General features: G+C 43.8%; 1 protein-coding gene across 14 annotated transcripts in view; it reads right to left on the bottom strand.

The window, feature by feature from the left end:
• Nucleotides 1-336: 336 nt before the first annotated feature.
• The window catches only part of LOC125289380 (EH domain-binding protein 1-like), a 30,375-nt gene continuing 2,992 nt past the window's right edge, over nt 337-27,719 (bottom strand). The window contains exons 3-23 of one of the 14 annotated variants that reach the window (XM_048236170.1): nt 27,214-27,439; nt 24,827-25,090; nt 24,516-24,575; nt 24,069-24,174; nt 22,432-22,938; nt 19,136-22,018; nt 18,970-19,035; nt 15,040-17,453; nt 14,900-14,945; nt 14,254-14,463; nt 9,636-9,858; nt 9,140-9,294; nt 8,979-9,027; nt 8,032-8,601; nt 7,744-7,783; nt 7,014-7,060; nt 6,654-6,765; nt 5,789-5,888; nt 5,322-5,395; nt 2,543-2,657; nt 337-2,211 (exon numbers count right to left, since the gene is read on the bottom strand). In XM_048236170.1, the coding sequence (XP_048092127.1) occupies nt 2,121-2,211; nt 2,543-2,657; nt 5,322-5,395; nt 5,789-5,888; nt 6,654-6,765; nt 7,014-7,060; nt 7,744-7,783; nt 8,032-8,601; nt 8,979-9,027; nt 9,140-9,294; nt 9,636-9,858; nt 14,254-14,463; nt 14,900-14,945; nt 15,040-17,453; nt 18,970-19,035; nt 19,136-22,018; nt 22,432-22,938; nt 24,069-24,174; nt 24,516-24,575; nt 24,827-25,090; nt 27,214-27,439 (8,358 nt within the window). In that variant the 3' untranslated portion in view covers nt 337-2,120. Of the gene's footprint in view, nt 2,212-2,542; nt 2,658-3,991; nt 4,193-5,321; nt 5,396-5,788; nt 5,889-6,653; nt 6,766-7,013; nt 7,061-7,743; nt 7,784-8,031; nt 8,602-8,978; nt 9,028-9,139; nt 9,295-9,635; nt 9,859-10,765; nt 12,947-13,486; nt 14,015-14,253; nt 14,464-14,899; nt 14,946-15,039; nt 17,454-18,969; nt 19,036-19,135; nt 22,019-22,431; nt 22,939-24,068; nt 24,175-24,515; nt 24,576-24,826; nt 25,091-25,329; nt 26,351-27,213; nt 27,440-27,719 lie in introns of those variants that run through there. The other 13 variants (XM_048236173.1, XM_048236172.1, XM_048236176.1 and 10 more) reach the window with 13 other exon arrangements.

Below are 27,719 nucleotides of genomic sequence, written 5' to 3'. Positions count from 1 at the left end.
GTTACTTACATAGCCTGATCATTTTTGAGATTTCTGGAACTGAAATCCCAGGTTTACCGCTAACTCTGGGTTAACATACCCAGTTAAGCCAGTACCCCCCTGGGATTCCCAGATGAAAACAATCTCTGTTATCAAAATGCACTGGTCTCACAGGCACCTATCAAGGTAGTTGGCCTTGCCCTATTATGGCTTATCTTATATAGGCCATCTCTTTTGAACATTTTGTGTTTTTGTGTCAAATTAGATTTTGTATGTCTGCTTTAAGAGGAATTTGTAGACATACATCTGAAACCTCTGCTTCTAAACATTCTGAACAAGAACAAAACAGATTTTAGATTTAAGATCAAAATATTTTTTATTTTTTTCGAGAGGGGATGGGGGTCATTATAAATAGTGCAAATGCAGCATGTCAGATGACTTTCCCAAAAAAATGTCGGTTATTTCCTACGGGTATCTCACACAAAAATAGTACACATATACCATAATGCAACTGTCAATGGCCACGTTGCCATTCACAAAAAATATACCACACACACTTAAAGATAAAGTCTGCAATAGAGACTGTGTTTTCAGTTTCACAAACGGTTTTTCTTATCTGAGCTTGTCACAGATTTTAAAAGTGTCAACCAAACTTACAGTACACATACACATACTGTATTCACACACAAAAACCACAAGCATGCCTGCAAACACATTCACACTTAAACCTGCTTACACATAGATCATGGCATTTCATTGTTGTTTCTTTTTTGCTGCTGGTTCGTCATTGCACAATTTTGAATCCTATACAAGGTCAGATACTTCCTGAAATAATACTGTGGTTGTTGACCTTGGAAAAAAATACTTAAGGTCCATGTGAGTACAACTCTACATGACCCTGTATGAGATGCATGTGCTGTAAGATGAATATGATAAATACACGTCAGCATTTCAATCAGATAGGTCTACAATTACACAACCAAAGACTTATTTGTTTGTTAAAATATCATGAAACCATTACTTAGGTTAAATAAAGATAGCTGGTGTTACTTCATAATGGATGAAGTATAAATGTCTATGTTTTGAATGACAAATATTCATTCTCTCTATTGTCCATATTAAAATATTGTGTCATTAAAACTGCAAAACAAACAAACACAGAGTCTCTCGACTGTATCTTGAGATGGACTCGATTTAAGGTGATCATTACTGGTGATCATTTAAGGTGCTACGTAGAGCTCCCTGGCACAGCCTCATGTAACAGAACGCACACTGCCACCTCACAAAAGAGTAGCGAGCATTTTCCTGTCAGGCCTCCTGAAAGCTCAAAAGCTTTTGTTACTTCCCTCAGGCCACACTACCCTCCTCAAAGGACTAGGCACAGAAACTTATCTCGTGCTCCAGGCCTTTAACACAAAACACCTCTCCGCAGATTTGTTTCTCCCTGTTAAGTTCTCCCATTCCCACCCCTTTAATTTTTACATCCAGTAACTTAAAGCAGGCTTTTTGGCTTTGTTTCTTAAACAAAACAAACAGTCAAACCAACAGCAATCTTTTACATCAATCTGATACGGCAGTATTAGTTTCAAAAATGGCAAAGTAGCCTGGTGTATAAAAACAAGAAACCAAAGTGTAACATCTTTGGTGTAGGCAGAAGCAATCGCATGCAGTTGTGTCCAACTGGGGACTTCCATTACCAGTTTCACATGCACTGTTGCAATCTACAGTGTGTAAAACACATATGGCTAACCTTCAACACAGCAAGCTTCATGAGACTTTGGATGAACAACAAAGTCCACTGTCAATGACTACATGATGACATGTAAACGGGCAACTGTACAAGGAGATTTAAGCAGTGCAGCGGGCCGGAAATAGAACCTCACATCCTCACAGCTTTTATCAATGAACAGTCTTGAAAACATTTCATAAAATGCTGTCTGAAGATGCAGATGCCCTTCAATGTCCACCATGAATCCATCTAGACCTGCTAGTTCCCACTTCTTCTACAACCAGGAACTTTCTGTAACAACCGGGAGAGGAGATGGGAACGATCAAGTAAGCAGTCAGAGGAGGAGGTCAACAGATGACCTTTGACCCTCTCTTTCTCTCTATCCCTGTCTCTCTCTCTCTCTCCATCGGTCTCACTGGATGGAGCACTTCTCCTTGCGACTGCCGTATTTCTGCCGTCTCCGCTCCAGGCCTCGCTCCAGTCGCTCATCCTCTTCCAGGGCCCTGATAGGACAAGACAGGAGGACCGCGGAGAAAGGAGGAAAGGCAAAGATAGACAGACCAGAGAAAAAGGAGAGGAATGGAGAAAAGATCAGAGCAAAGCGAGAGAACAACAGCGCAGGGGAGGGGAAACAAAACAGAAACAATAACAATCCAAACACTTGCATGATTTACATTCCACTGTATCAGATTGTAGCCTGGCTCCGCCTGTCTACGTACTTCCGCTCAATTACATTTCCCTACAGTGCAGAGAGTCTGGTATCCAGGCTAATCAGGTTGTGCTGTGCGGTAAATAATGCTAAATAACGTGGCTGAGTTATGAGTCTCTTCTCACCCTCTCTCTTTGGCGTCCATGTCGTGCACCAGCTCATCCCTCTGGTTTACCAGGGACACCAGCTCCTGCAGGAGCAGCTGCTCACTGTGCTTATGGGCCTGGGTCTTCTGCCAATCTGCAGCAGAGACAGAGCGACAGAGGTATGGAGAGAGTGGGGGAGAGAGAGAAAGAGGAAAAGATAAACACAAGATGAAGACAAGGAAGTCCATGATACACTTGGCTCTTGGCTCAACGTATGGGAGGGCTATAACTTGTTGTCACTGGTGTTTTTCAAGTGGACTTTGACCCATTTCTCTATCTTGTTCCATGTTGGTGGAATGAGTTGCCTAGTGCTCTCCGTTCCTGTGATAGTTTTGGGTCGTTTAAGAGGGGTCTAAAGACATTCCTGTTCAACATGCACTTACTTCTTTAAGCGCTTCTTATGCGTTATGGTTTGTATAATATTGTTTTATTTCCATTAGGCAGTTGATTAATTTGACATTATTGTTTATTATTGATATTCTCATAACCATCTTCAGGTGTAAAAAAACCTACCAAGTGTATTATGGCCTTTTAATTTGCCATGTGCTGGTTTTTAAGAAATGCTGCATATGTGTGGAACTAGATGCTTGCATTTCCTGCACATTCAAAAACTTGCAGCCATCATCATTTTGAGCTGACGCTGTTTCTTGTTTGCAAAATCTCCCAAGTGATGCCATTCCCCAGTGATGACCTACCCTAGCATGTTAGCCTTAAGCGGAAGGCCTCCTTTTCCTTGAAATAGGTAGATAGCCAATAACTCTACACCTTCCTGTATGGGTTGACGAAAGTTTCACTTCCCAATTGTTCAACCAATTGTAGCACATGTCCCATAAGTTTTAAATCAGCAAATAATGACTCCATTATGAGTCCATTTTCACTTCCTTTTTGATAAAAGCAATAACTCATGAGAACCGCAGCATGTTTTCATTTCCCTATTTCCTAGGATTAGCCTTGGCTTCAGAAAACAGCGAGAAAACACATAAGCCCAGTACTTGAAAAGTACTGTATGTTGAAAGATTTTTCTAGAACAACAAAAATGTCAGAGTTAAACTTCTGGTATTGTGAAAATCAGGTTTATTTCAGAGGGAAGGCCAACGCAAAACACAAAACCTGTGATGGATACCCACACCTGCTAGCATGGTATACAGTACAGTCATGCTGCAGATATGGTAAAGCAGGTGCAGTGGTCCTTCTGTGCGCAGAGCATTTCTCATTCATACAGTAATATGCTAAGAAACGCTAAGCTTTTATTCACTGAGAACTGACTTCATTCTCATCAGCGGCAAACTGTGATGAGATTCCATCAAAACTGCACTCCAGTCAGCACATACACGACAGACAAGGGTACGGTTCCTGGTCTCCTCCCAAGTTTGGAAAATGCACCCCCCCCAAACACACACACACACACACACTCCACATTATCAAATTCTGCAGAGAGCCGTTCGCATAAGCCTCAAGTGTAAAAAATGAAGCTCCCCTTATGCGTATCCCAAACAGACACACACCACCACCGGCGAGGCGGAGTTTAGTGCGAACTCTTATTTTGTAGCACTAGCATCTCACCCTGCTCTGGTATGAGTTCTTGGAGCTCTCTCTTCAGCAGTTCGAACCAGAGTCGACAGCGGCGCGCTTCAGAGAACATGAAAAAAAACATTGGGGGAGGAGCCACAGCGAGGGGAAGGTAAGTGGAGGGAGAAGCTGAGCTGTTACTCAGGGGGAGATATTTCCATTCAAAAGGGCACCACACTCAAGGGACGAGGTGAGAGGGCTTGGTTGAACAGCGTTTGGGACTTACTGTTGAAGGGGATGCAGGCCAGGGCATGCACATGAGGCATTTCTGTGAGTGTTTGGGTTTTACAGATGTGCACATGCAGCTCATTGCCACTCTGGCTGTCTACCTGCTCACACTCATCCCAAATAGGAAGGTCACACGCAAACATGAATGCAGACGGTCAAGGCAACCACACTGGTGGTGAATGGCTGATGAGATAGAACAACACTTGAGGGGGAAAAGCAGATTCCCTGGAGTGTTTATCTCTGATATTTGGAAAGGGGAAGATTTCCTGTTTGTTCCTGTTTGTTTGAAATAAAAGTCCCATTTAACTCAATTGTACTTGATCAGTCTAGACATGAGGTATGCAAACATATTTAGTCAGACGTAATAGATAAAACATCTTGTCTACAGCGTAATACAGTAAAACCTACATGCTGCAGTCATCACACAATAGCCTACATTTTCCATAGAGCTGTAGTTACACAACTGTCTATGTAGTGTCTGATAGGGTGCATCATATTCATTCATAATGTTAGACAGTGCATGTTACATGTAGAAGTCCGTAATGTTGCATGAATGCACATTTCAGTAGTGTCCATGTTAAACAAAGAACCACTACCTTAGTTTCTGTACTGCACCAATATCAGTCTGCAGACAGGAAGTCTGACCTACTACAGGTCTATGCGTACATGTTTATTCTTTTATTTTTATTATAGATAAATGATGTGTATTGTTAATAAATGATGACGTCAGCATGTAGCTGATATTTGGATTGAATTGTTGGTTAGAAGGTTGACAAGCAATGTAACTTGTGGGTAAGTGCAAAACTATACAAGCAGAATGTAAACATCAACCTTGTCTTGACTGATCAAATACAATGGGGGCAAAAAAAGGTTCACACAAATCAGACACACCATGAAATTCTTATTGTGTGTGTGTGCGTGTGTGTGCGCATATGGAATAGATTAGTGCTCTGTGTCTCACCCTCCACGGCCATCAGGTCCTGCAGCTCTCTCTTAAGCATCTCAAATCGCCTCTCAAGGTCCTGCTCTTCTTGCCTGTGGACCAGCAAGAGATACATATTTAATTAGGGATTAGAGAGAGAGAGAGAGACAACACCTAACACCTTACCAATAACACCATTTTATCACATGCCCAAAGACAACTACATTACACAGATCTAGATTGTGTCAATAACAAATCTAGATCCAGATGAATCTAGATCTTTGATCCAGTGTTCTACAATGTGCCCTTGTTCCAGCCCAGTTTTAGAGGGAAATTAGATATTACTTGCAGATGTCAGACATATACAGAGGAGCAAAGAAAGGAAAAGGACAGATACGATGAGACAAAACAACATGCAAGATAATAAAAACATGAACAGAGATAATCAGAGGGAGAGGAATGGGGGGGCAAAAGAGAGAGAGAGAGGAGAAAGAAGAGTCTCTCACAGCAGCTGCAGCTGGTCTTGTCTCCTGATCAGAGCATTCTTCTTGTTGACCAGCATGAACCACTCCTGAATCAGCTTCTCCTCCTCTATACGGTCAGTACCTGTGGGGGACAGTAACAAGACTGGTCACACTTACACGACACTGGACAGACTATGGATGAATGAATGGTTTAATGGATGGATAGTGGATAAGTTAATGAACGAATGGATGGGTGGATGAATTGATGGGTGGATGGATAGGAGGATAAATGAATGAAGAGAGGAAGAAAGAAAGGAATACATGGTAATTGTAGATCTTCACAAGTGTCCCCTAGGGATTGGTCTCACTATTACCAATATGTAATAACCATTCTAAAACTGATAGTCTCGGTCCTTGATTGTGATTGGCTGAATCACGTTCAGTGGCATTGTAAAATGCAACATAAACATACACCTTGACCGCATTTCCTTCTATATTACTGCGCTACCATAACTTGATGCAAAAGTTAAAGTAGCTGCGTCTACGACGTTGCTTGGCAACTATTCAGATAGAGGAAATATTTCTTGGCAAAAGAATGATTATCCATGAATAAATTGTTACATTTGTCATTGCTTTGCCTTTACTTTATGAAACTTTGCCAGGTATTTATAGCAACAGTTTTAAAAAAGCAATAAGCCACTCGAGTCCTTAGCATGTTGTGTCTAACAACGCCCCTTAGCTGTTGTGAAATCAGTGTAACCTACACCCTCTCGTGGCTTATTGCTTAATTACCCACCCAGATGAGATGGTAGGCTTAGTGTTTCAGTACAGTCCTTGGCTGCATAGTGTTGACAGAGCTCTAGCAAAACATTGTACTGGAGGAAGTGTCTCTGTGTCCTTCACATACCACTCTCCATGAGCACTCGCAGTTTCTTCTCCACGTAGCCTGCCCTGCGGTCAATCTGTCTCTGCTCCATCTCCAGGGCCTGCATCTCACTCTGCACGTACTGGCTAGTGTCCTGTAGACAGCAGAGATAAAGGCAATGAGTGTAGTGTATAATATGAAAGTAAACACAAAGACATATCAGTTAATGTTAGGGCAAAAAAACTAAACTACTGTTTAGGACCAACTATCAGAAACTCTCCCAAGATTTCCATGACACATGTCTAACAAATTATTGCATGGAGTTGTTTAATAATAAATGCAAAATGCAAACAAGACTATGGGCAGGGCTGTGAATCACACATGCTTTCACTGTAAACTGACCTGAGCCTCTTCTTCTGCCATTCTGCCCTCATCTGGCTCAAGGTTTTCTGTGTGGAGAAAAAAGCACACACACACACACACACACACACATAAATAAGCACACACGCACACACAACAAGAGACTATTTGTAGACTTTTCAAGTACTGTGGTCAGACAGTCCAAGCAATTTAATTATCTAAATAGAATTGAAAATATTAACTGCTTAGGCAGCATGGTGATGTGCAGAAGCAGTGGAATTTTTAAAATAAACTCAGACAGGAAACTAATCGGAGTAGCATTAATTACAGGGAATCATGTCTGTCCTTAGGGAAATAAATCTCTACATTGTGCCCTGAACTTTCAGTTACTGAGAAACTGCCTTCATGGCTGCTCAATTTCCTTCTGTACTTGGCAGCGGCAAAATCTATCTTCTTGCTTGCACAGTATTTTTGAATTATTAATAACAAGGCAATTAAAACATGAATAAAACACTAAATCAAGTATTCGTCATCCCTGACAGTTGCCTTTTTCTGACTGTCAGTGGTGGCTGAAGTCTGATCTTTGAGAATAGATTAGATGACATGTGGTGTCTTTAGGTATGTCTCAGTCTAAACTGTGTAGACACTAATTACATTAACAATAGCAACAGGTTCAAACACACCTGGCTCCACCAGAAACAAATGTACTGTATGTGCAAAGAGCCTATTGTTGAAGAGGCCTTGTGAACACAAATCAACACAATATTCTTACGTGAGTCTGGGCGCATCACACTCATTTGGCTTGAGGCAATCTGTTCAAGGACAAGAAACAGGAACAACAAATGGGCACAGAAACTCTACTGTCTTCAGAACATTAAAACCAGATTTTCAAAAATAGTTTTCACTTGTTTTGATAAAAAAACTACATCACCAACAATGTATTCTTTTTGTTATGTTAAAACCAAATATTTCTTTCATTAAAGTTGCAAAAACAGCTTCAAAATGTAACATCCTTATCTATGCAGTGGCTCAGTTAGAACCTTTGGGAAATCTGTGTTACCTCTAATCGGCTTGGGGCTTCTGACAGCTCTGACTCGTCCATGGACTCTCCCCTGAGCTGCGAGCGTCTCTTCCTCACCAGGTCCGCGTCCTTCACGTGGGCAAACCCTGACTTGGACGATGTCGAGTGTGACCGAGGAGGGGCTACAGGCCCTATCAGGCCCGATCCCGTTCCCGCGGCCACCACCGATTGAGGCCGTTTGGTGCGTGGAGGTGGCACCATGTCCCCATTGGTGCCGTCCCGCTCCTGTGATACTGCCCTCTCCACCGATGCTGGCCGGCTGCCGCTGGTTTCCAGGGTGATGCCGCTCCTCTGGAGCTGTTCCACGCAGTAGCGGGCAGCGGCTTCGGGGTCGGCATGTTCGCGGCCCTCGGCGGCGGTGGCCACGGCGTAGCTGGACTCGCTGGTGTCACGGCCGATCTGCACCACGCTCAGCTCCTGGCCCATGAAGTGCGTGCGCATCTGGTTGAGGTAGGTCATGACGATAAGGCGGTCGGGCACAGCTAGCAGGACCATGTCCGAGGGCGCCATCAGACGGGGGATGCCCAGTTCTGCAAAGCCATCAAACGCCTGAGGGGCAGGAGTGGACAGTGAATGAGAGTGACCTTAGAGGCAGCCTCATGCCCTGTGACTGTACATGCAGCTTTATGAAAAAACAGGCCACATTTGGTAGTGAAAATACTTTTTTTATTATATTAATATTTTCTTCTGATTCTGGGACCAGGAGAGAAAACTGTGTTTAAAAGTTACAATAAGAAAAATGTGCCACTTTTGGACAGAGGTGAAACTTGTGTTTTCTCTGATACAATCATAATTTGATGACAATTTCATCTGTACTACATTGAGGTGGTGGCTCCCTATATAGATTCAGGACAAAAGTGACACTTCTATTTCATTTATTTGAGCAATTAAATACCTGGAATAAACAAAAACTGATATGTATTTACCTTCTTGTTGTTATGTTTGATGTCGTAAGGGTCCAGCATTTCATAGTTTCTATATAAAGAATGGCAATTGTATTGTATTATCTTCATGTTAAACATGTTACAAATGGACATTTTTATCTACTAACAAAACCTCCTCTCTATTCTCTGATCTGGATGCTTACATTTTATCTGGGTGAAAATGATGCAGGATTGCACAGAAAGCCAGTCCATTCCGCCATGAAGTGCTGAAGTTTGTAATCTTCACTCCTTTGTGATCCTGGGTCACCTCTTGACACCATTGGAGCAGGGACTGGCTGGAGGTTACCAAATTGGGAATCTTTGAGAAAAGGAAATATAATTTTGGAAATGTGTTTGTACTTCCTTGTGGGAGGGATAATACAATTCTAATTCTCCCTATATACAATCTATATTATATGCTATATCTTCTCCGAGTTGCTCTGGTTTATAAACTGAACTTGGGAAATTGGACATATTTAACAAAAAACATAATAAAATATAACAATATAATAATAATAATAATAATAAAAATATTTAACAAAAAACATAATAAAATATAACAATATAATAATAATAATAATAATAATAAAAATACATGTCCCCAACTCTTTTCCTTTCTCACATTATGGTAAGCAACCACATTATTCTGAAGCTAAATACCTCCTGAGATGTGACTGTGTCTGTCTCCCCCTCAGCTGGGCCTATCCCCTGAAGGTCTACGGGGTCTGCTATCAATTTCTTCTTGTTGCGTCGTGGCACGACAGCTGGAATGTCCGAGAGCTCTTCGTGACCAGCGGATGGCGAGTCCTCCGAGCCACTCAGGCGCTTCTTCATGCGGGGTCTGGGAACAGGGAGAGTGGAGTCCTCTGCTGCCCCCTCCTGGCTGAAAAAAAGAAAAACGCACAGGTCCTAATAAATCACACAGTTCACAAAATGAGGTTAAAACTTAACTTCAACTGTTAAATTGACTTACATTTCACAAAACACAACACAATACAACAATGTACAGAACAAACATTCATCCACCATCTCACAGTTCACGACCATCATTGCTGAGGTGTGTTAAATAATGAGAACAATGACTTTTAGGTGCTAAAATAAGTACTTTTATAAACTCAATATATTTTCTACACCTAAATTTACATCACAATGGATCCACAACATGCAATCCCATCGCCTGACACCTGAAAACCATGACATGTTTGTATCTTTGGCTTCTTACTCAGCTTACCTTTCATCAGCTGAGGCACTGTCACCTTCAGCTTCTACTTCTACAGACTCTTTGCTCTCTGGCATCTCCTGTTCTGCACGCCCAGAGTCTGCCTCTGCCACCTCAGAGCCTTCAACAGGCTCCATAACATCCGACTCTGCTGAAGACTCTGTTTGATTTGTCTGGTCAAACATTTCTACTGACTGCATGGGTCCGTCCGTGCTACCTTCTGTTAGCTTCAGCACAGATGTAGTTTCTGGCGCTGGTTCAGCATTGGCGTCGGTGGTTGTCTCCTCATCCATATGTGTCAAGTCTCCTGCCAGTAAGACAGCTGTCTCGGTTTCCCCCTCAGAGGCTGCAGTGGTGACTGAGGGCTTTGATTTCTCCTCCCTCCCATCGCTGCTTTCAAATGCTTCAACAGAAACGGGAGCGGAGGAAGAATCTTTACAGATGCCCTCATTAGACAGTTGATCCAGTTTTGAGAGGAATGAATCTTTAGTCTCATAAGAACCTACAGGCGAGGAAAGTGGGGAGTCTGAAGGAGGGCTCCCATCAGTGAAACTCCCACTGAGATGCTTTTTGGAGCGAGGCATAGGGACAGGCAGGCTTGCCTTCTCTCTGGCCTCTAAGTCTACTGACATTTCTGCCGCAGATGTTAGCGGTTCAGTGGGTGGTGACGTGTCATCTAGGAATGCTCCGCTTAACCGTTTCTTCATTCGAGGCATGGGAATAGGTAAAGTCGATGAAGCCTCTATCTTTGCTGGTTTGATTGCAGAAGACTGAGGTACTGTAGTGGGTGAAACGTCATCTAGAAGAAAAGTTTCGCTTAGCCGTTTCCTCATGCGAGCCATGGGGACTGGTAGGCTTGCAAGGCCTTCTGTCATCCCATTTTTACAAGCCTCAATGTCCACTACAGGTTCACCTGAGCTCAACTGTGAGTCTGCAGGTGATGTCACATCATCAAGGAATGATCCACTAAGGCGTTTTTTAATCCGAGGCATGGGAACAGGCAAGCCTGACAGACCTTCACTCACCCCTGTTCCACAAACACCAGACTCTGCAGCTAAGGAAGAATCATCCAGGAAAGATCCACTGAGGCGTTTTTTTAGCACGAGGCATCGGGACAGGTAAATTTGACAGGCCCTCTCTCACCTTGGCCACCATCTCCACTGCTGCTTCCACTGCACATGACTGAGATTCTGCATGTGATGAGGCAACATCCATGAAAGATCCACTCAATTGCTTCTTCAGCCGAGGCATGGGAACAGGTAAGTTTGTTAGCCTCTCAGTGATGGCCTTACCCCAGGCCTCTTTGTCCGTTGCTGGAATGTCATCTAGAAATGATCCGCTCCGGCGCTTGATAACACGGGGCATGGGAACAGGCAGCTCTGCAGGTTTCTTCCGCATCTTCACTCCAGATATGATCTCAGAAATGTCTGTGTCTGGTTTCTTCTGATCCGATACTTCGGCTGGAACCTTATCTGACTCTTGAGTCCTTAGCCTTGTCTCCCTCCAACTTCCCGTACCACTAACTGCAGCGACTTCGCATGACTGAGACCTGCCCTTTTTTATTCGAATGGGCACCACCAGGTCCTTTGGCCCAGGTGATCGACCCCTAGACTGAGTGTTAGACGTGGATGTGGTTTCTGTGAGAAGAAAAGACGACCTGTTTTCTTTGGTTGGAGGTTTATCTGACTCTTGAGTCCTTAGCCTTGTCTCCCTCCAACTTCCCGTACCACTAACTGCAGAGACTTCGCATGACTGAGACCTGCCCTTCTTCTTTCGAATGGGCACCACCAGATCCTTCGGCCCTGGTGATCGACCCCTAGACTGAGCATTAAACGTGGACCTGATTTCTGAGTCTAGAGATTTATCTGACTCTGAGATCTCCAGCTTCATATCCCTCCCAGTCTCAGTACCGCTTACTTGGGATACTTTGCATGATTGAGACCTGCCCTTCCTTTTTCTCATGGGCACCACCAGTTCTTTTTGTGCTGGTGAACGGTCTCTAGACTGAGCTTTAGAGGTAGAATTGTCTTTAGTGAGAAGAGGAGAGGGTGTTTCTTTCTTGATACGTGGTGGTGGTACAAATTCTGCAGTTGGCAAAGCTGCAGGTACAGTCTGATTGTGTTCAGCAGAATGAGTGTCAATGTCTTTGGATGTACCCTTGTTTTCCAGCGCATCTGTTTTAAGTGGTACAGAATCATCAGAGATAGGGGCACTAAGTTGTTTTTTAGTCTGTGGCAACGGGAGAGATACATCTAAAGTTCTAGGTTGTTCTATCTCTTTCTCATCTGTAGGCACTTGAGGCATTTTAGATGAATCAGCTTTATTATCCAGTGTCTGAGGAGCTTTTTCCTCCACAGCAAGTTTAGAGGAAACCCCATCTACCATTTCCAGTAAGGACAAAGTTACCTGCTGCTGCCTATCACCTTCAAAAGACTCCATCGAAGACACACTTTCAACAGCAGAAGTCTCTACACTTTGAGAACCCTCTGACTTGTCCTTCTTGCTTCGCTGAGATGGAGTGAGTTTACCAACACTAGAGAGAGCAACCCTCTCAGTGTTCCCTGTATCTGAATCAACAGCCTGTACAGCCTCTCTGTTTAAACTGTCTTTTCTCTTTGTACGTCGTGGTGGAACCAGATCGACTACTGATCCATCAGTGCTGGGAGACCTTTGTGAGACGAGTGGAGTCTCCTCAGTGGTGGGCTGTAGAAGAGAAGGAACAATAGCCCCTTTTGCACTGAGGTGCCCGGGACTGTAGGAAAAAATGCAAAATCAGGCAAATGACCATGAATTACTGAGAAAATCATTTCACCCTTTCCCCCTTTCCTTCAATCACTTCACTTCACACTTCAATCAGGACAAATTGTGAAAGCTGAAGCCAAAATGAGCCCACAAAGACAAGACAAACAAAAGTCCAAACAGACAAAAAACACTCTTTCAATGAAACCAATTCCAACCAACATACTAACAACTTTGTGTGCACAAGCGTTTAACAGACGTCTGACATGCAGACATTAAGATTAATATTGCACCAGTGGGAAGCTGCCACATTGTAACACAAAGGTGAATGGATTGAGCATTTTATTTGCAACCAGAGACACAACAAAGGGCCTTCAAAAACCACAGACAGCACACAACCATACACACAAACACTGGCGTCAAAAGCACTGTTTATGTATGTGAGGATGCAAACGTGAGGGAAGGTAAAGTTATGCCTGCAGTGTTTGACACTGAGTGCTGGTAAAGCCGTGCAGCCACCCAAAAACCATGGTGAGAAGTGCCTTGCACTCACCCCTGTTCCAGAAACATCTGTTTACTTTGTTCCTCCTCTGTGTCAACAGGGAGTGTTGGTATGCTCTGCTCCAATACCTTACTTGGTCCAGAGTCTGCCTCCTGTCCTGACGTTTTCTCTTTAGTTTGGCTCAGCAAGTCCACACACAAGGCTTTCTCTTCCACTTCCTTCACCTCAGAGAATTCCTCCTCTTTGTTGATCTCATAGAGATCATGCTCTGTTAGAGGAGGCCATTTCTTCATCACACTAAAACCACTACCTTCAACCAGCCAACACTCATCCTCTAAGGCCGACTCAGATCTGCCCTCAGATAAATGGTACATATATGACTCTGCAGCTTCAGGAAACGTCACTGCTTCCTCTGCTCCAAGGTATGATGATGCTCCCATTGCTTCCTCCTTGCTTTGAATAAGTCCATCAGTGTCACCGGGGTCCACAGAGGAGGAGAAATGCTTGAGATTGTCCATATCAGTGGGATGTGGAGGTGATGGGCTTGAGGGATGTAATATTGCAGCAACAGTCTCATAACTATAAGAGAGGTGGAGGATTGACACCATAAACAAACACAGGGAGATGCTCTGCAGAGAAAGAGAGCCAGGGCTTCCAGCCCCAAACATGGATTTGTCTCAGAGGAAACACTCTGAAGGAGTCAATAGGATGGTAGCATGATGTTAAGGTATGTCAACAAATGCTAATTGAACAGGGTAAGTTAGTATCAGTAGAGTATGTCACACTGTCTGCAAAACTAACTCACACTGTTCACTTACCCTTTGTGAAAGACATCAACTATCGTCTTTACAAGGCCTGACGACCCTCCCTCTTTTTCTACAGAAGAGTCCTCAGCTTCCAACACCTCCCAATCTAACACAAGCCCAGACTCTGAGAGGTCTGCAGTGTCATGTGCAGAGGATGGGGAGGGGTTGTCTACAAGGACCACATCCTCTTTACATTCCCCTTTGGCTGGACTACCAGGTTTGCTGACAAGAAGGACAGCACATTGGGCATTGGGGGAGAAAATTTGTGGGGAGGATACAGTATGGATCTTTGAAAACATACTGGACACAACACATGCAATACAAATCAACATCACAGCAAAACCAAAATTAAAACATTGGTAGACCTTACTTGCCTAGCCTCAAAGAGCAAGAGTTTAACAAAGGGTTCACAAACGGCCTTCATCAAACACATGCAACCTATGCAGCCAATGTGCAAACACTTGCAAGCTCAGACTAGAAAACAGAATAATTATAAAGAGAGTACACAGCATTTTAAAATCCTAAAGCTCTTTTGTGTAAGACCACCCTTAGCCAAGGTTTTGCGAGGTTTGACCAGGGAACATCAGATATGTGTCTATCTCAGCTAAACACATGGCAACACTGCAATCCATGCAGAAAGCAACCTGCTCAGACTTACCCAATGAATGAAATATCACTTATTTGCTTCACTTCAATGCATATTCCTTCAACAAAATACACAAATAATGTATATTCCAAATGATAATAAAAAATTGCTCAAGTAGAAAGAGCACTCAACAGTATATACAACACTCTTACCAGTGTCTTCAATGTCCTCGCATGTCACCAAGTCCGACACGTCTGTATCCTCCACTACACTTTGCTCAGTGATAACCTTAACAATGTTCTCAGTTTGATCATTCGGTGCTATCTCAGGGCAAGCTAGACTTTCAGAGTCCACTTTAGGGGGAGGAGGAGCAGATGGGAACCCAGGGATCCTTGCCTGTCTTGGGCAAGATGGTAGCAAGACCACCATATCTTTATAAACCTCTGTGTTATCAGTTATGGGATAGGGAAGTGCAGTTCCAAATTGTGTTGCCCTCAAAGGTCTCTCCAGTGACAGTTGCTTATATGATACAGCTTCTTGTGATTGAGCTTGGTTTATCAGTAAAGAGGGAATTCCAGGGATGCAAGACTCCTTTGGGCATGAAGGAGAAAGCGCACTCGATGTATGTTCCTCCACTACTGGGGGCCTACATAAAGATGGAAGGCCAGGATTTGTAGCCCTGATTGGACATGTTGGTTTCAAGAGAAACATGTTTGCCACAGTCTCTCTATCATACTGACAGGCAGTGATCATGGCAGACCTCTCCTTCAGTGGTTTCTTGACCTCTGTACATGAGTGCACTGACCATGGTTTTGAATGGCTTATGTCAAAAATCAACATAGTTGAAGAGGGCATGCCCAGTATGCCACTGACTCTTGGGATGGATGGAAGAAGGGAAAACATATATGGCATCTTTTTAGCTACTGGTAGCGGGGAAGAGGGGAAACCTTGAGCACAAGCTTTTCTCGGGCATATTGGTGCTAAAGATACCATTCTTTGCATTATATGACTTTCATTTGGCAAACTTTCCAGGACAGAGGAAGTCTGTACCAATGACTGCGGACTTCTGAATGGTTTCTCCCATTCTGGCATGTTGATAAAAAGCCACGGCCCAGTCTGCAGTCTCTCAGTGCAAGGGATCCCGGGAGCACAGGATATTTTTGGACAAGAAGATGTCATATTTATCATATTGGACATTTCCCAACACTTGGGTTGTGGGGCTGATGGGAACCCAGGAGCACATGCTTTTGTTGGGCAAGATGGCACAAGTGCATACATATTTCTATACTCTGGGCCTGAGTAACAAGTAATACCTGTAATTCCTACCAACTTATCTTTTAATGGCTTGCTCCAAATGAAGAACTGGATGTCACTAGGCCTTTCTGATGCCACAGCACTCTCTATGGATGGGCAACCAGGAACCCTTGCTATCTTTGGACAACATGGGAGAATATCCACCATATTTGGCTCTAAATTAACATGGGATCGTGGGGCAGATGGAAACCCAGGATGTCTTGCAACTTCTGGGCATGAAGGCACCAAAGACACCATATCTTTACCAATTGTTTTATCACCTGACTCTAACATTTCTATGGCAAAACTCTTCATTTGAGGAGGCTTTTCCCATAGAACAGTTTTGTCAGGAATCTGATCAACATTAGTCTCATCTTGAGATGGCATTCCAGGAACTATAGACAACTTTGGGCAAGCATGTGCAATATTTCCCATGGCAGGCTCTTTTCGTATCTGATGCTTATCTGTTATATGCTGAGGTGCCGAAGGGAAACCAGGGACTGAGGCAGCAATGGGGCAGGATGGCACCAGAGCCCACATTGTGCTACAGATCTTTGTGTCCTCTACAAATATCTGCCTGGGTAAATCTGGTCTCTTCTGTGGTTGCCTCACCCACAGATCTCCCCTGACATTTAGCCACTCAACGTTAGGTTTGTCTGCTGGCTGGGCTAACTTTGAAGGGATACCAGCAATATTAGATTTGTTTGGGCATGATGGGAACAGAGACTTCATGGATGGCATTTGTGCTTTCTGAGTTCTCCTTGCTGATGGGAATCCAGGGATACTTGAGGCTGAGGGACATGAGGGAACAATGGCAAACATGTTTTTCATCATTTTTTTGTTTCGTTTTGACATTTGAGGGAATGGTGTGGACAATATAGTTACTGATGTTTTTCTCTTTAGAGGTTTCTGCCATGTGGGGAATTTGTTAACTGGCCAAGCTGTCTCATTGATGTAGGCATTCCTAATGGATGGCATTCCTATGACTCTAGCTACACTTGGGCAAGATGGTGTGAGATTTACCATATTTGCTGCCCTTTCGACTTGACAGACCACTGATTTTGGCGAGTCTACAGATGGAAAACCATCTGTTCTGGCCCTCTTTGGGCAAGAAGGTCCTAAATTCACCATCCCTGTCATCATGTCTCTTTGCTCTTTTGGTATGTCCACTTGCAAGACATGCAATGCCTTTGATTGTTTCTCCCACAATGTGCTTTTGTCAACTGAGCAGCTCCCTAATCCTGTGCCTGTGCTAGTGATTTGCATGGACGGGAATCCTGGGATACTGCTTGTTCTTGGACATGCTGGCACCAAAGCAGTCATACTTCCAGATCTAAAGAGCAAAGGATATTTCCGTGAGACATTTAATATTTTGTGAAATATTCAAGCTTTGTAAAATATCCGTGCCACAAAAGGCATGCTGCCATGTCAGTGCATTTCCACACAGATACCAAGCATGTGTGTGTGCTTGTTAGAAAATTAGCAGAAATTCAACACAAACAATACCCATCATTCCAGTAAACACCACTCAAATCAAGCCAGGTTAATATGTGTACATGGACATGGAGGAGCAAAAACAGTGAGACATCAGACCAGTTCACCAAGTCAGGTCACATTCCAGTCATGTAGGTATTCCACAATAAACTAGTGCTCGTCTCTGTAATACACATTCTATTACACAGAAACTCAGTCTAGTCTTCTGTCTAACTGAACGGGTGGAACAAATTAATTATTATCTGCTATCGACACATTGAAATTAAAGGTGCTCTAAGCGATGCTGGGTAACGTCACTTCTGTTGATGTTCAAACAAAACAGAAAGCTAGCTCGCTACTTCCCCTCCCCCTCCCTCCTGTGCAATTGAAACTCTCCTAAATGCGCATCCCGTTGATGATTTGCTGGAACAGTTTGTTATGTTTTTATGGGCAAGGTTTGCCCAAGTTGTTTTGTGGCTGTTTTTGGAGCCTGGGTTGTCCACAGAGATCGCGTTTTTTGTATTCAGGACACAGGCAGCTAGTGGATGGTGAGGTGATGTTTGCTGTAAGTGACAAAAAATGTTTTAGCCTAAAAAACGTATGATATCGCTTAGAGCACCTTTAAGGGCGCTTTCACACCTGGCTCTTTGAATCGCAACATGGATTGGTGGATGTCCCCAATCCATGTTGTCATGGATGATATGTGAAAGCAGCAATCGTAACTCTGTTTCGGAACAAAACAAGCGGACCGAGACCGCTTGGAGGAGGTGGTCTAGGCTCGCTTTAATCAAACTCTAGAGCGGTTTGGTTGTAGTGAGGAAGCAAACAGCCCAGTGAAGAGGAACAACTCACTGGTGCTTACATTTTTGCAGACCTACACATTAGGCGACAAGTTTATTCCATTTTTAACAAAGTAGATATCTAGCTAGCCTATGTTTTGAATTTCAAGCAAATGTCTTTTAGGCTAACTTTACCGGTGTTGCGCACAAAAACGGGAGAGAAGCCTAGACTTTGGACACACACACGCACATATGGAGCTCTTAATAAATTAAATCTGGGGTTTAGTGTAATGTGGCTGCGGGATAGTGTCTTCAGCTGTCAAATGTGGCCAATATGGGAACAATTAATAGCCCGTGGGTTTGTTTGTAGACCAAAGTTTAATCTCACGTGGGTTTGTTCATTTGATCCGATATAAATGCTGCCATGTGAACACAAACAGAGAAAAACTGTATCGATTCAGCCTGTGATTCGGAACAAAATAGGTATGAAAGCGCCCTAATATTCCAATACTACTTGGATGCGGTATTAATTTTTCAGTAGCACTGAACAGTAGCACTTAGGCAACACACTGTCACAAGAATGCCATCAAAACTCACCTTTCCCTAACAGTCAAAATTAATGGTGTATCTGGAGTAGAGTGCCACATTCTGCACTGTATATGCCTGAAATAGTGCAAATGCAAATATTTTATGTATTATAAGGATACCAACGGCAAGAAGTCTGATACAAACACGAAACACACGTTCTGTCTCCTAAACTTACCCTCTCTCGATAGTGCCCTCATCTCCTCTTTTATATTTCCCCCCAAAGACTGTGTTCTCCTTCATAAGGGTTGGTACAGAGATTAAGACTGGGTTTGCTTCTTTATCATCATTTGTAATATGGGCAGGTAGAGGTGGATGGTCTGGTTCAGATGGATATGTTTGTTTATGACTACTAATATCCTGTGGCTGTGACAGAGTTTTCAGTTTTTCACAAGGTAGTTCTATATGACTTTTAGAGGCTATGGAAAGATAGTCAGAAATGTGATCTTCACTTGGTCCAAGTGGTGTCGATGCCAATAACCTTTCCATAACCTCACTGATCTTTGGTGGCTGGTTAACTGAGTCAGGCTTTGGAGCAAGAGAATTTTGACATGGGCTCCTGTCAACAACCAATGCAATATCTTTGTCTTTTGTTGTGTCCGTGCCAGGTAGGTGAGATGGCAGTATGCTTGCTTTGCCTGGCAAATGCCTGGACTCTAACCTTTGCAGAGAGGGAAAACCAGAGGAACTTGCATTTGCTGGACAGGATGACACTAAGGACACCATGGTTCTCATAAAATATTTGTCCTTTATTGAGCTATATTGGGCTGGACAGTCCAGTATATGCAGGCATGACTTGTCCTTGTCCTGTGGTTTTTCCCACAATGGTTTTATATCTGCATGCCATTTAATCTCTGCATCACAACCTGTGTTTGATTGTTGAGTGGATTGTAGACCATGGACCCTTGAAGACTTTGGACATGATGGAATCATACTGGCCATAGTAGGTGCCCTGAACCCTTGGGGTCTTGGAGCTGATGGAAAACCAGAATTTCTGGCTTTTCCTGGACAATTTGGTGCAAGGTAGAACATTCCTCTGATGATAATTTGATCTTTAATTGTTCTGTAATGAACTGGTAGAACAAGAACAGACTCAAATGATTTGTTCTTACGTGATTTAACACAAAAAGGTTGAACACCTAATGGCCAATTCATTGCTGCGTACTCATTTTGGGACATTTGTATGGACGGTACTCCCGGAATCCTGGCAACTTTTGGACAAGACGGCAGGAGGTTCATAATGTTTGGAGCGTTGTCCACCTTTGGCCTTGGTGATGATGGAAACCCAGGTGTTGATGCTTTTCTTGGGCAACATGGTACCAGGAGTGGCATACTTTGTATTATCTCCCTTTCAGAATCATCTCTTGGTCTATACTGTGCAGGTTGCAAACTTATGGCTTCACATGGCTTCCTTTTGAAAGGTTTGATCCATAATGGCATCTCCCTGATAGGCCAACCTTTGATATCAAACTCTTCCACTAACTTTTTGGCAGATGGTATTCCAGGGACCCGCGATATCTTTGGACAGGATGGTAAACAATTTATCATATTTGGGGCCCTTTTCAATTCAGGCTTTGGTGCAGATGGGAAACCAGGCACTCTTGCTTGTCCTGGGCAGGTGGGGGCCAGTTTAAACATGGATCTTCCAATATCTCCACCTTCTTTTGATAATGTTACTCCTGAAGGTAAAGGTTTAAATAATGTGGATGTGTTCTTTATTTGTTTGGCCCAAAAAAGTTTATTGTCCAATGCGTACCACCATGGCATATCTTGTTCTGCCTTAAGAGCCTTGATTGATGGGAAGCCCATAATTTTAGAAACTTTCGGGCACGAGGGCACAAGGTTCACTATACTAGGAGCCCTGCATATTTCAGGCCGTGGTGCTGAAGGACAACCAGGTATCCTTGTAGTTTTGGGACAAGATGGCCTCATGTTTGACATGTTAACATTTTTCTCCAAGGGCAAGAGGCCTGCTGAAAAGTGGTGTATCCCAGATGCTTGTCTCTTCAATGGCTTATCCCACAACAATGAGTTACATGTCAACCAGCCACCAGAGCCTGTATGTAATCTTGAAGGTAGCCCAGAAATGCCTGAGGATTTGGGACAAGTTGGTAAAATATTAACCATGCTTGGAGCATTACTTAGGTGTAGCTTTTCTGGGTCTCTTGGAACAGATGGAAAACCAGGGTTTCTAGCTTTTCTTGGACAAGTTGGCACCAGAACCACCATAGTTTTTAACATTTCCATATCATGATAGAATTTACCAAGGTCATGAAAATGAAGGATCCTTGGTTTTCCCTTAAATGGTTTATAAAATACAATATCTTCAGATGGCCACTTCAAGGACAGTGTTTCATTTGAGACCATTACAGTTGGCAATCCTGGAATATGTGTGGATTTGGGGCATGTTGGTAAAATATCAATCATACTTGGCATTTGAACTCTTGGATTCACTTTTGGTCTTGGTGTAGATGGAAAACCTGGAATTCTGCTTTCTTGGGGGCAAGTTGGGACTATAGCCACCATATGCCCTCTGGCTTCTTTGTCTTCATATGCTTTGCCTGGGGAATCAAACACCAACACCTTTTCTCTACAACTGGGTTGACATAATGGCTTCTTACTTTCAGACCACAAGCATTCCTTTGGCTCCTCCACCTTCATTTGTTGACAGGATGGAATACCAGGAATATTAGATACTCTTGGACAGGTTATAAGAAGATCCACCATGTTTGGATCTCTGACAACCCTTGGACTATCTGCCATTAGCATGTGTGTAGATGGTAGTCCTGGAATCCTAGATTCTCTTGGACAACTTGGTGATAAGTATGTCACACCTTTTGTATCTGCATACTCTTCTTCGTCTTTGCTTAAGCTCTCTGGTGCAGAGGCCTGAAGGATAGCAACTTTGGAGATGCTTTTGGATGGCTTCTCCAACAGCACTTTCCTATCAAATGTCCACTCAAGTTGGGCCTCATCTGTACTATGGCTCATTGTGGATGGCAACCCAGGAGAACTGGAGACTCTTGGACAAGATGGCAGCAAAGCAACCATGGTATTAGGTCTAAGAGATAGGGATACCAGAGGAAAAAGTCAAGGACGATGAAGGTGGGATACAGATTAAATATATATTCGCATAACAAGCATTGCTTGTTCACATGCAAGCGGAGTGCATGTAAAGTATGGCATTGTTTGAGAGTATTATCATCCAATATGGAACCTATAGCGCTACTGTTCATGCTGTCATGGAAGTCTAGCATAAAAGCATTCATGCTGCTGGTCTCTAAGATCTGAAAATCTAAAAATGTCAGAACTTCAAAACAAGCTTCCTTTTGATAAAAGCCAGACTAGAACCAGAAGTTTACTGAATCAAAAGTGGATACAACTAGGAGGAGAACACACGCCAACCTTGATGTGAATTAGTGTGAACGTTAAAAAGCCTGTGGACTGGGTCAAACGGTGCCATGCCACACTTACCCCCAATCTGAGTGAGGCTTTTCAAGATCCCCTATGCTCTTGGATGCTTCTCTCTCAGAAGAGAAAGTAACTTTCTGCTCTTTTTCTTCCCTCCTTTCTTTCCAATCTTTTCCTGTCTGTGTTTCTTCTCTCCAGTCTCTCAACTCCTTTCCCTCTAACAAAGCGCTATGTGGAAACTGGTGCACAGACAGGGGAAGAACTGCCTTGTCTCTCTCTGGGGCAACCACAGCACCCTGTCCAGAGACCGACCTAGGGGGTGAAGGATGTGCTGGCTTCAAAACAAATGCAGAGGTGTTGGGGGCCTCTTTAGACTCTAGTGGGGAAGCAGATACCACCACTGATGATGAGCTCACAGGTGAGGCAGGGTGAGAGGTGGGGTCAAGGGATGCTTCTATGGGAGGTGTCTTTGGGCCATCACTTCGTGTTTTTGGCAGCTCAAAATATGTCAATTCTGAGAGACTGGATTTCTTTGAACTAGATGGCAGCATAGATGTCATACTGTCTGGTCTAAAGAGGAAATGCATAATGATCAGAGACTCTAACGTAAATTCTTAAATCAAGGAAATTGGATAAAATAGGGTTTATAGTTGCCAAGCCACACAACATAGGGTTGTAATTGCAATGAATACCAAACGCAAAGCAGCCAGTGACACTGCCACCAACCGTCACCAGTTTAAATCTTTATATTAGGTTATATCATAACAATCAAAATCTGCAAAGCAGTTCATGCTCCATTTGTAAGATGAGCCAAGCCATAGTTAAGTTACTCCATTTTGTACAACAATATGACAAAAGCACAGCTTTAGGATTACTTTTTACACAACTTGCACACGACATACACATTCTTATTTTCCACAGCCTTTAATTCAATGATATGGCAATATTGCCAAGTACTGAACACATTTTTCCCGACTGGAATGGGTCTATCGGTCGACGTTGGGTTTTGACTTGTGTTTGGGCTGCTTCTCAAATTAAAACAGAGTTGCATTGTTTGCATGATAAAATGTCATCAAGTAATCTCAAACAATGTTACTATAATCTGATTAAACATTTTTTATCGATTTCTGGGCTGATTATAGTTCATTTTGATTTTTGTAGTCTGATTACTTAATCCAGATTGCATGTAATCCATTACTTCCCAACCCTGGATATGACACAGGTGGCTGAAGCATTGCATAAATCTGTTGATTAAAATGTATAGCATCAAGAGCACGAGATTATTAATGGAGCCAGTTTGTGATTAAAACATACTGCAGACATCTTAAGCTTTACATACAAATTTACACTTGCATTTTTTTCATACAACTGTTTCATTAATATGTAAGTGTCAAACAAAATAAAACTCTCCACCACAATTACCACTGTAATTTGTGGCCACAACACGCAAACATTGTAGAGCAACCACTTTCAAATCAAAAAGAGATGCAAAGCATTGCTATTTTATAAAGAACCTGAACATCAAGCCGCAAGATGTTCATTTCTCTGTCCACAACTCATGCATCTTATTATTGTAGAGAAACTACTTTCAAATCCAAAAAGAGATGCAAAGCATTGCTATTTCATATAAAGAACCTGAACATCAAGCCGTGAGATATTCATTATTCTGTCCACAACTCATGCATCTTATTATCACTAACCCTTTTGCTGCCTTGACAACCTCCAGTCCAAACACAGAGTCGCCTTCCCGTTTTCTCTCATAGCCTCTTGATTCTGTGCGACCAAGGTTCATTTGTTTTTCTTCCGCTAAATTAAAAACAATTAACAATATATAAGACTGTGTAAGGACTATATGAACCCTAATTTGAATGATGGGTATAGTGCAAAGTCTTAAGTCTAACTAAAGCTAATTTAATAACTGGCAAAACCTCAATAAACAAACACCGTGGCCTTCACTGCAAACACTGATGAGCGCAATGCTCCCACAATAGTTCATGCACTAGAACTTTGCTTGGTGATCAATTTTGCACTTTCCCCACCATTTAAATTAGGGCCCATTATCTTAAAAACAAATATACTGGGTGTATGACATATGTAAAGTTATTATACAAACATAATTATATATGCTTGTTTATATGTCTACTTACTTGGACTTATTGAACTGGAGAGCTCCTCTTCTGTCAGTGTGCTCAACTGTCTCTGGTACTCTGTAATGACATAATAAGCACCATTTTAAATGAATCAGTTCTCCAGGACACATCTGCCTCACTTCACACAGCTCCCCTGAGCACCCCTGAGCTCCCCTGAGCACCGATGCAACCTGGAACTACAACCACCAGGGGGAGCCCTATCTGCTCAACTCATCATAAACTCATTTCTATTCCTCCAGTATCACTTCATTTGTCGACTACTGTGTCCCTGTTGAATGTAAAATGTGGGGTTTTCACAACATGAGTACCTGTCTGCGTGTCAGAGAGGGAAGCAGAGACAGGGCCTGGCAGCAAGGAAATGGGGACCTGGTTCTGAGGAGGAGGACTAGAGATGGCGGACGGCAGGGGAGAGGGCAGAGCAGGAGTGGGACAGAGGGGAGAGGACACAGGCATGGGGACAGGGCTCTCCACAGCAGGGCTGACCTGCGGTCTTCTGACATTGGGACGCACCACAGTGGGGACCACCTGGTGCCTCCACTCACAGGTTTGGAGGGGTCTCTCAGGGATAGAGTCTACGGCAGCCAAGAAAGAGAGAGAAAGAGAGAGGGAGGGAGAGAGGGGGGAAAGAAAGAAAAAAGGTAGGACACAGAGTGTAAAAGGAAAGACAGGAATGACCAAATTGGAAAGAGTAACTGAAAGGTTTTTTTAAGTTAGTTAGTTTGTTTAATTTAACCAATCACAGTGAGGGAGAGGTCAAACAAGCATTTGTGCTGTGGGAATGTTTGGACCTCAGCCTCTCCGTTCTCTGTACCTGACGAGGAGACAACAGCTGGAGCAGCGGCATCAGGAGCGGCACAGGAAGCATCAGAGACAACGGGAAGAAGGGGGTGACAGGGGACGGGAGACACACAGACATCAGGAGACACCGGAGGAGACGCAGAACTGGGGCAGGATGCTGGGACAGAGTCAGAGGGAGTGAGAGAGGGAGCGTCTGAGAGAGGAAGCCACAGGAGGAGCAGGGATGCTAACAGGGACGCGAGCACGGACAGGTGGATCAGACAGTGATACAGCCGGGGTGGAGGATGGTGTCTGGAGGGGAGGATGGGGGTGATCGGAGCCAGAGAAGGGGTCTGGACCAGGGGCAGAGGCAGGGGGTGAGGACAGAGGAAGAGGGAAGCCTTTTCGAGGGGGGATAGGGGGAGGAAGCAGCACAGGGTTAACGCTCTCAGGAGATGGAAAGCTACCAGAGGGGGGAGAGTACTCAGGGGGAGGGGTTAGACCTGCAGGTCGAGACTGCTTATTGGGTGGGGCTAGACCGGGAGGAGTGGCCTGGTCAGGAGGAGGAGGAGGAGGCCGAACTGGGCGAGGAGCCTTTCTAGAGGGAGAGGACCGAGCAGGGGAAGCGGTCTGCGCAGAGTGAGGAATCAAAGGTGGCATATCTGACTCCATAGAGTGGTCAAGACAATCAAGGCCTGAGGCCAGAGCTACAGGAGATGCTTCCCCTGAGGGCGGTGGGGTATGGACAGTGGCTTGCACAGTGACAGTAGCAGACTGGACAGCATTAGCAGAGGGTACAGCAGCAGGGTGGACAGGCACAGAGACAGAGGACTGGACAAGGGGAGGGGCTTGCATAGGTAAGGGAGGGGTCTGGACAGGGGGAGGGGGCAGAGGATTACAGAGCGTCTCCAAGCCTTGCACTGCCTGCAGAGGAACAGCCTCAGGCACGTCAGTGGCGGTGTGGGGAGGACAGAGAACTGGAGGGGAATAGGGGACAGGCACAGGGGCGAGGGGGGTAGTGTTTTTGGGCGGCCGCCATTCTTTCTGCCAGGATGCTGTGGGGATGAGGAGGTACGAATGCAATGGTGGAGGGATGGATTGAAATAGATGATAGTGGTACCAGATTGAAGGCAGATAGGCAAATAGAGAAAAAGAAATAAGGAAGGAAGGGAGAAAGAGATAGGGGAGAGATTGAAGCAAACAAAGAAAAGACATACAGAGAGAGAGAGAGAGAGAGAGAGAGAGAGAGAGAGAGAGAGAGAGAGAGAGAGAGGGGAAATACATAGACAAAGTTGGTGATGTTTGATGATAATGAGGGTTACATGTTTTTCGTATGATATGAGGAAGAGAAGACAAAGGAAAAAGAAAAACTAAATTACTGAAACGTTTTTTTTTTTCAGTGACAGACTAAACATTTCACACTGTCAATATACGACATACACAACAAAACACTAGCAATGTTTCGTTCTATTAATGACCATTCATAATAATGCTAATAAGTTCACATATTAGTTAAGTAAGGCCTGCTGACTTAGTGCATGATGAGAGCAAAACCGAGAACTCCAACCACCTAATTTGGCACATACTGGAATCCTGAGGATCTGACATGCTATATGATTATGAAACACACTGTAAACCTTAATAGTGAATCTTAACAAAATTAAGTTAACTAAAGTTAATCCTTTAAACAAACTAGACACTCATTCCCATTGCACATTTCACTTGCGCCTAGTGGCATCTCCTTTACCTGTTGTGTGTGCTTGTAATTAGTATTTTAAGACGCCTTTGGGGAAATTTTGGTTATGTGACATAAAAAATGTGACAAGGCTTTCACACATTCTTTGACATGTGAGCGATGCTGCTATTTCTCTCCCGCTGCTGCTGTGTAGAGTGATGGGTCCTATATCCTGGTCTCTACCTGGCTCAGGCTCAGACGGCAGGCTGGTGGGTCTAGTTAGGGCGGAGCCAGGCTCGGCCAGCGAATCACGGAATGACTTAGAGCGACGGGTCACCGTGCAGGGGGGCCGCTCCAGGTGGGGAGGCGCCAAGGTGAGGAGGAGGAGAGTGGACCGAGGAAGGAGAGGAGCGGAGAGAGGGGAAACTCTGGGGTCGCCATGCACTCGAGCGGGCAGTGGAGTAGGTGACTACATGAGAGGCAAAGGGACAGAGAGAGGGACGGCAGGAAGAACAAGAAGGAGAGGCAGAGAGGAAAAGGACAACATGAATGAAAGTGAGAGAAAAAGAAAATGACAATGAAAACAGAATGGAAATGGAGAAATGAAGAGATAAAGCTGAAGGCCGATGATTAAACTGGTGCAAGACTAAATGCCTGGCTACACTGGAGCATAAAAACAGCTGCAGGGAACTGTATGGGCCACTATCACGCCTGGCGTAGCCAGTTCCATTGACTATAGTGGAAGCTAA

Source organism: Alosa alosa, chromosome 24 (genome assembly GCF_017589495.1).
Source record: "Alosa alosa isolate M-15738 ecotype Scorff River chromosome 24, AALO_Geno_1.1, whole genome shotgun sequence".
NCBI classification, from domain to species: domain Eukaryota; kingdom Metazoa; phylum Chordata; class Actinopteri; order Clupeiformes; family Clupeidae; genus Alosa; species Alosa alosa.
The sequence above is the reverse complement of the archived record's forward strand: the minus strand, read 5'-3'. Positions and strand labels throughout refer to the sequence as shown.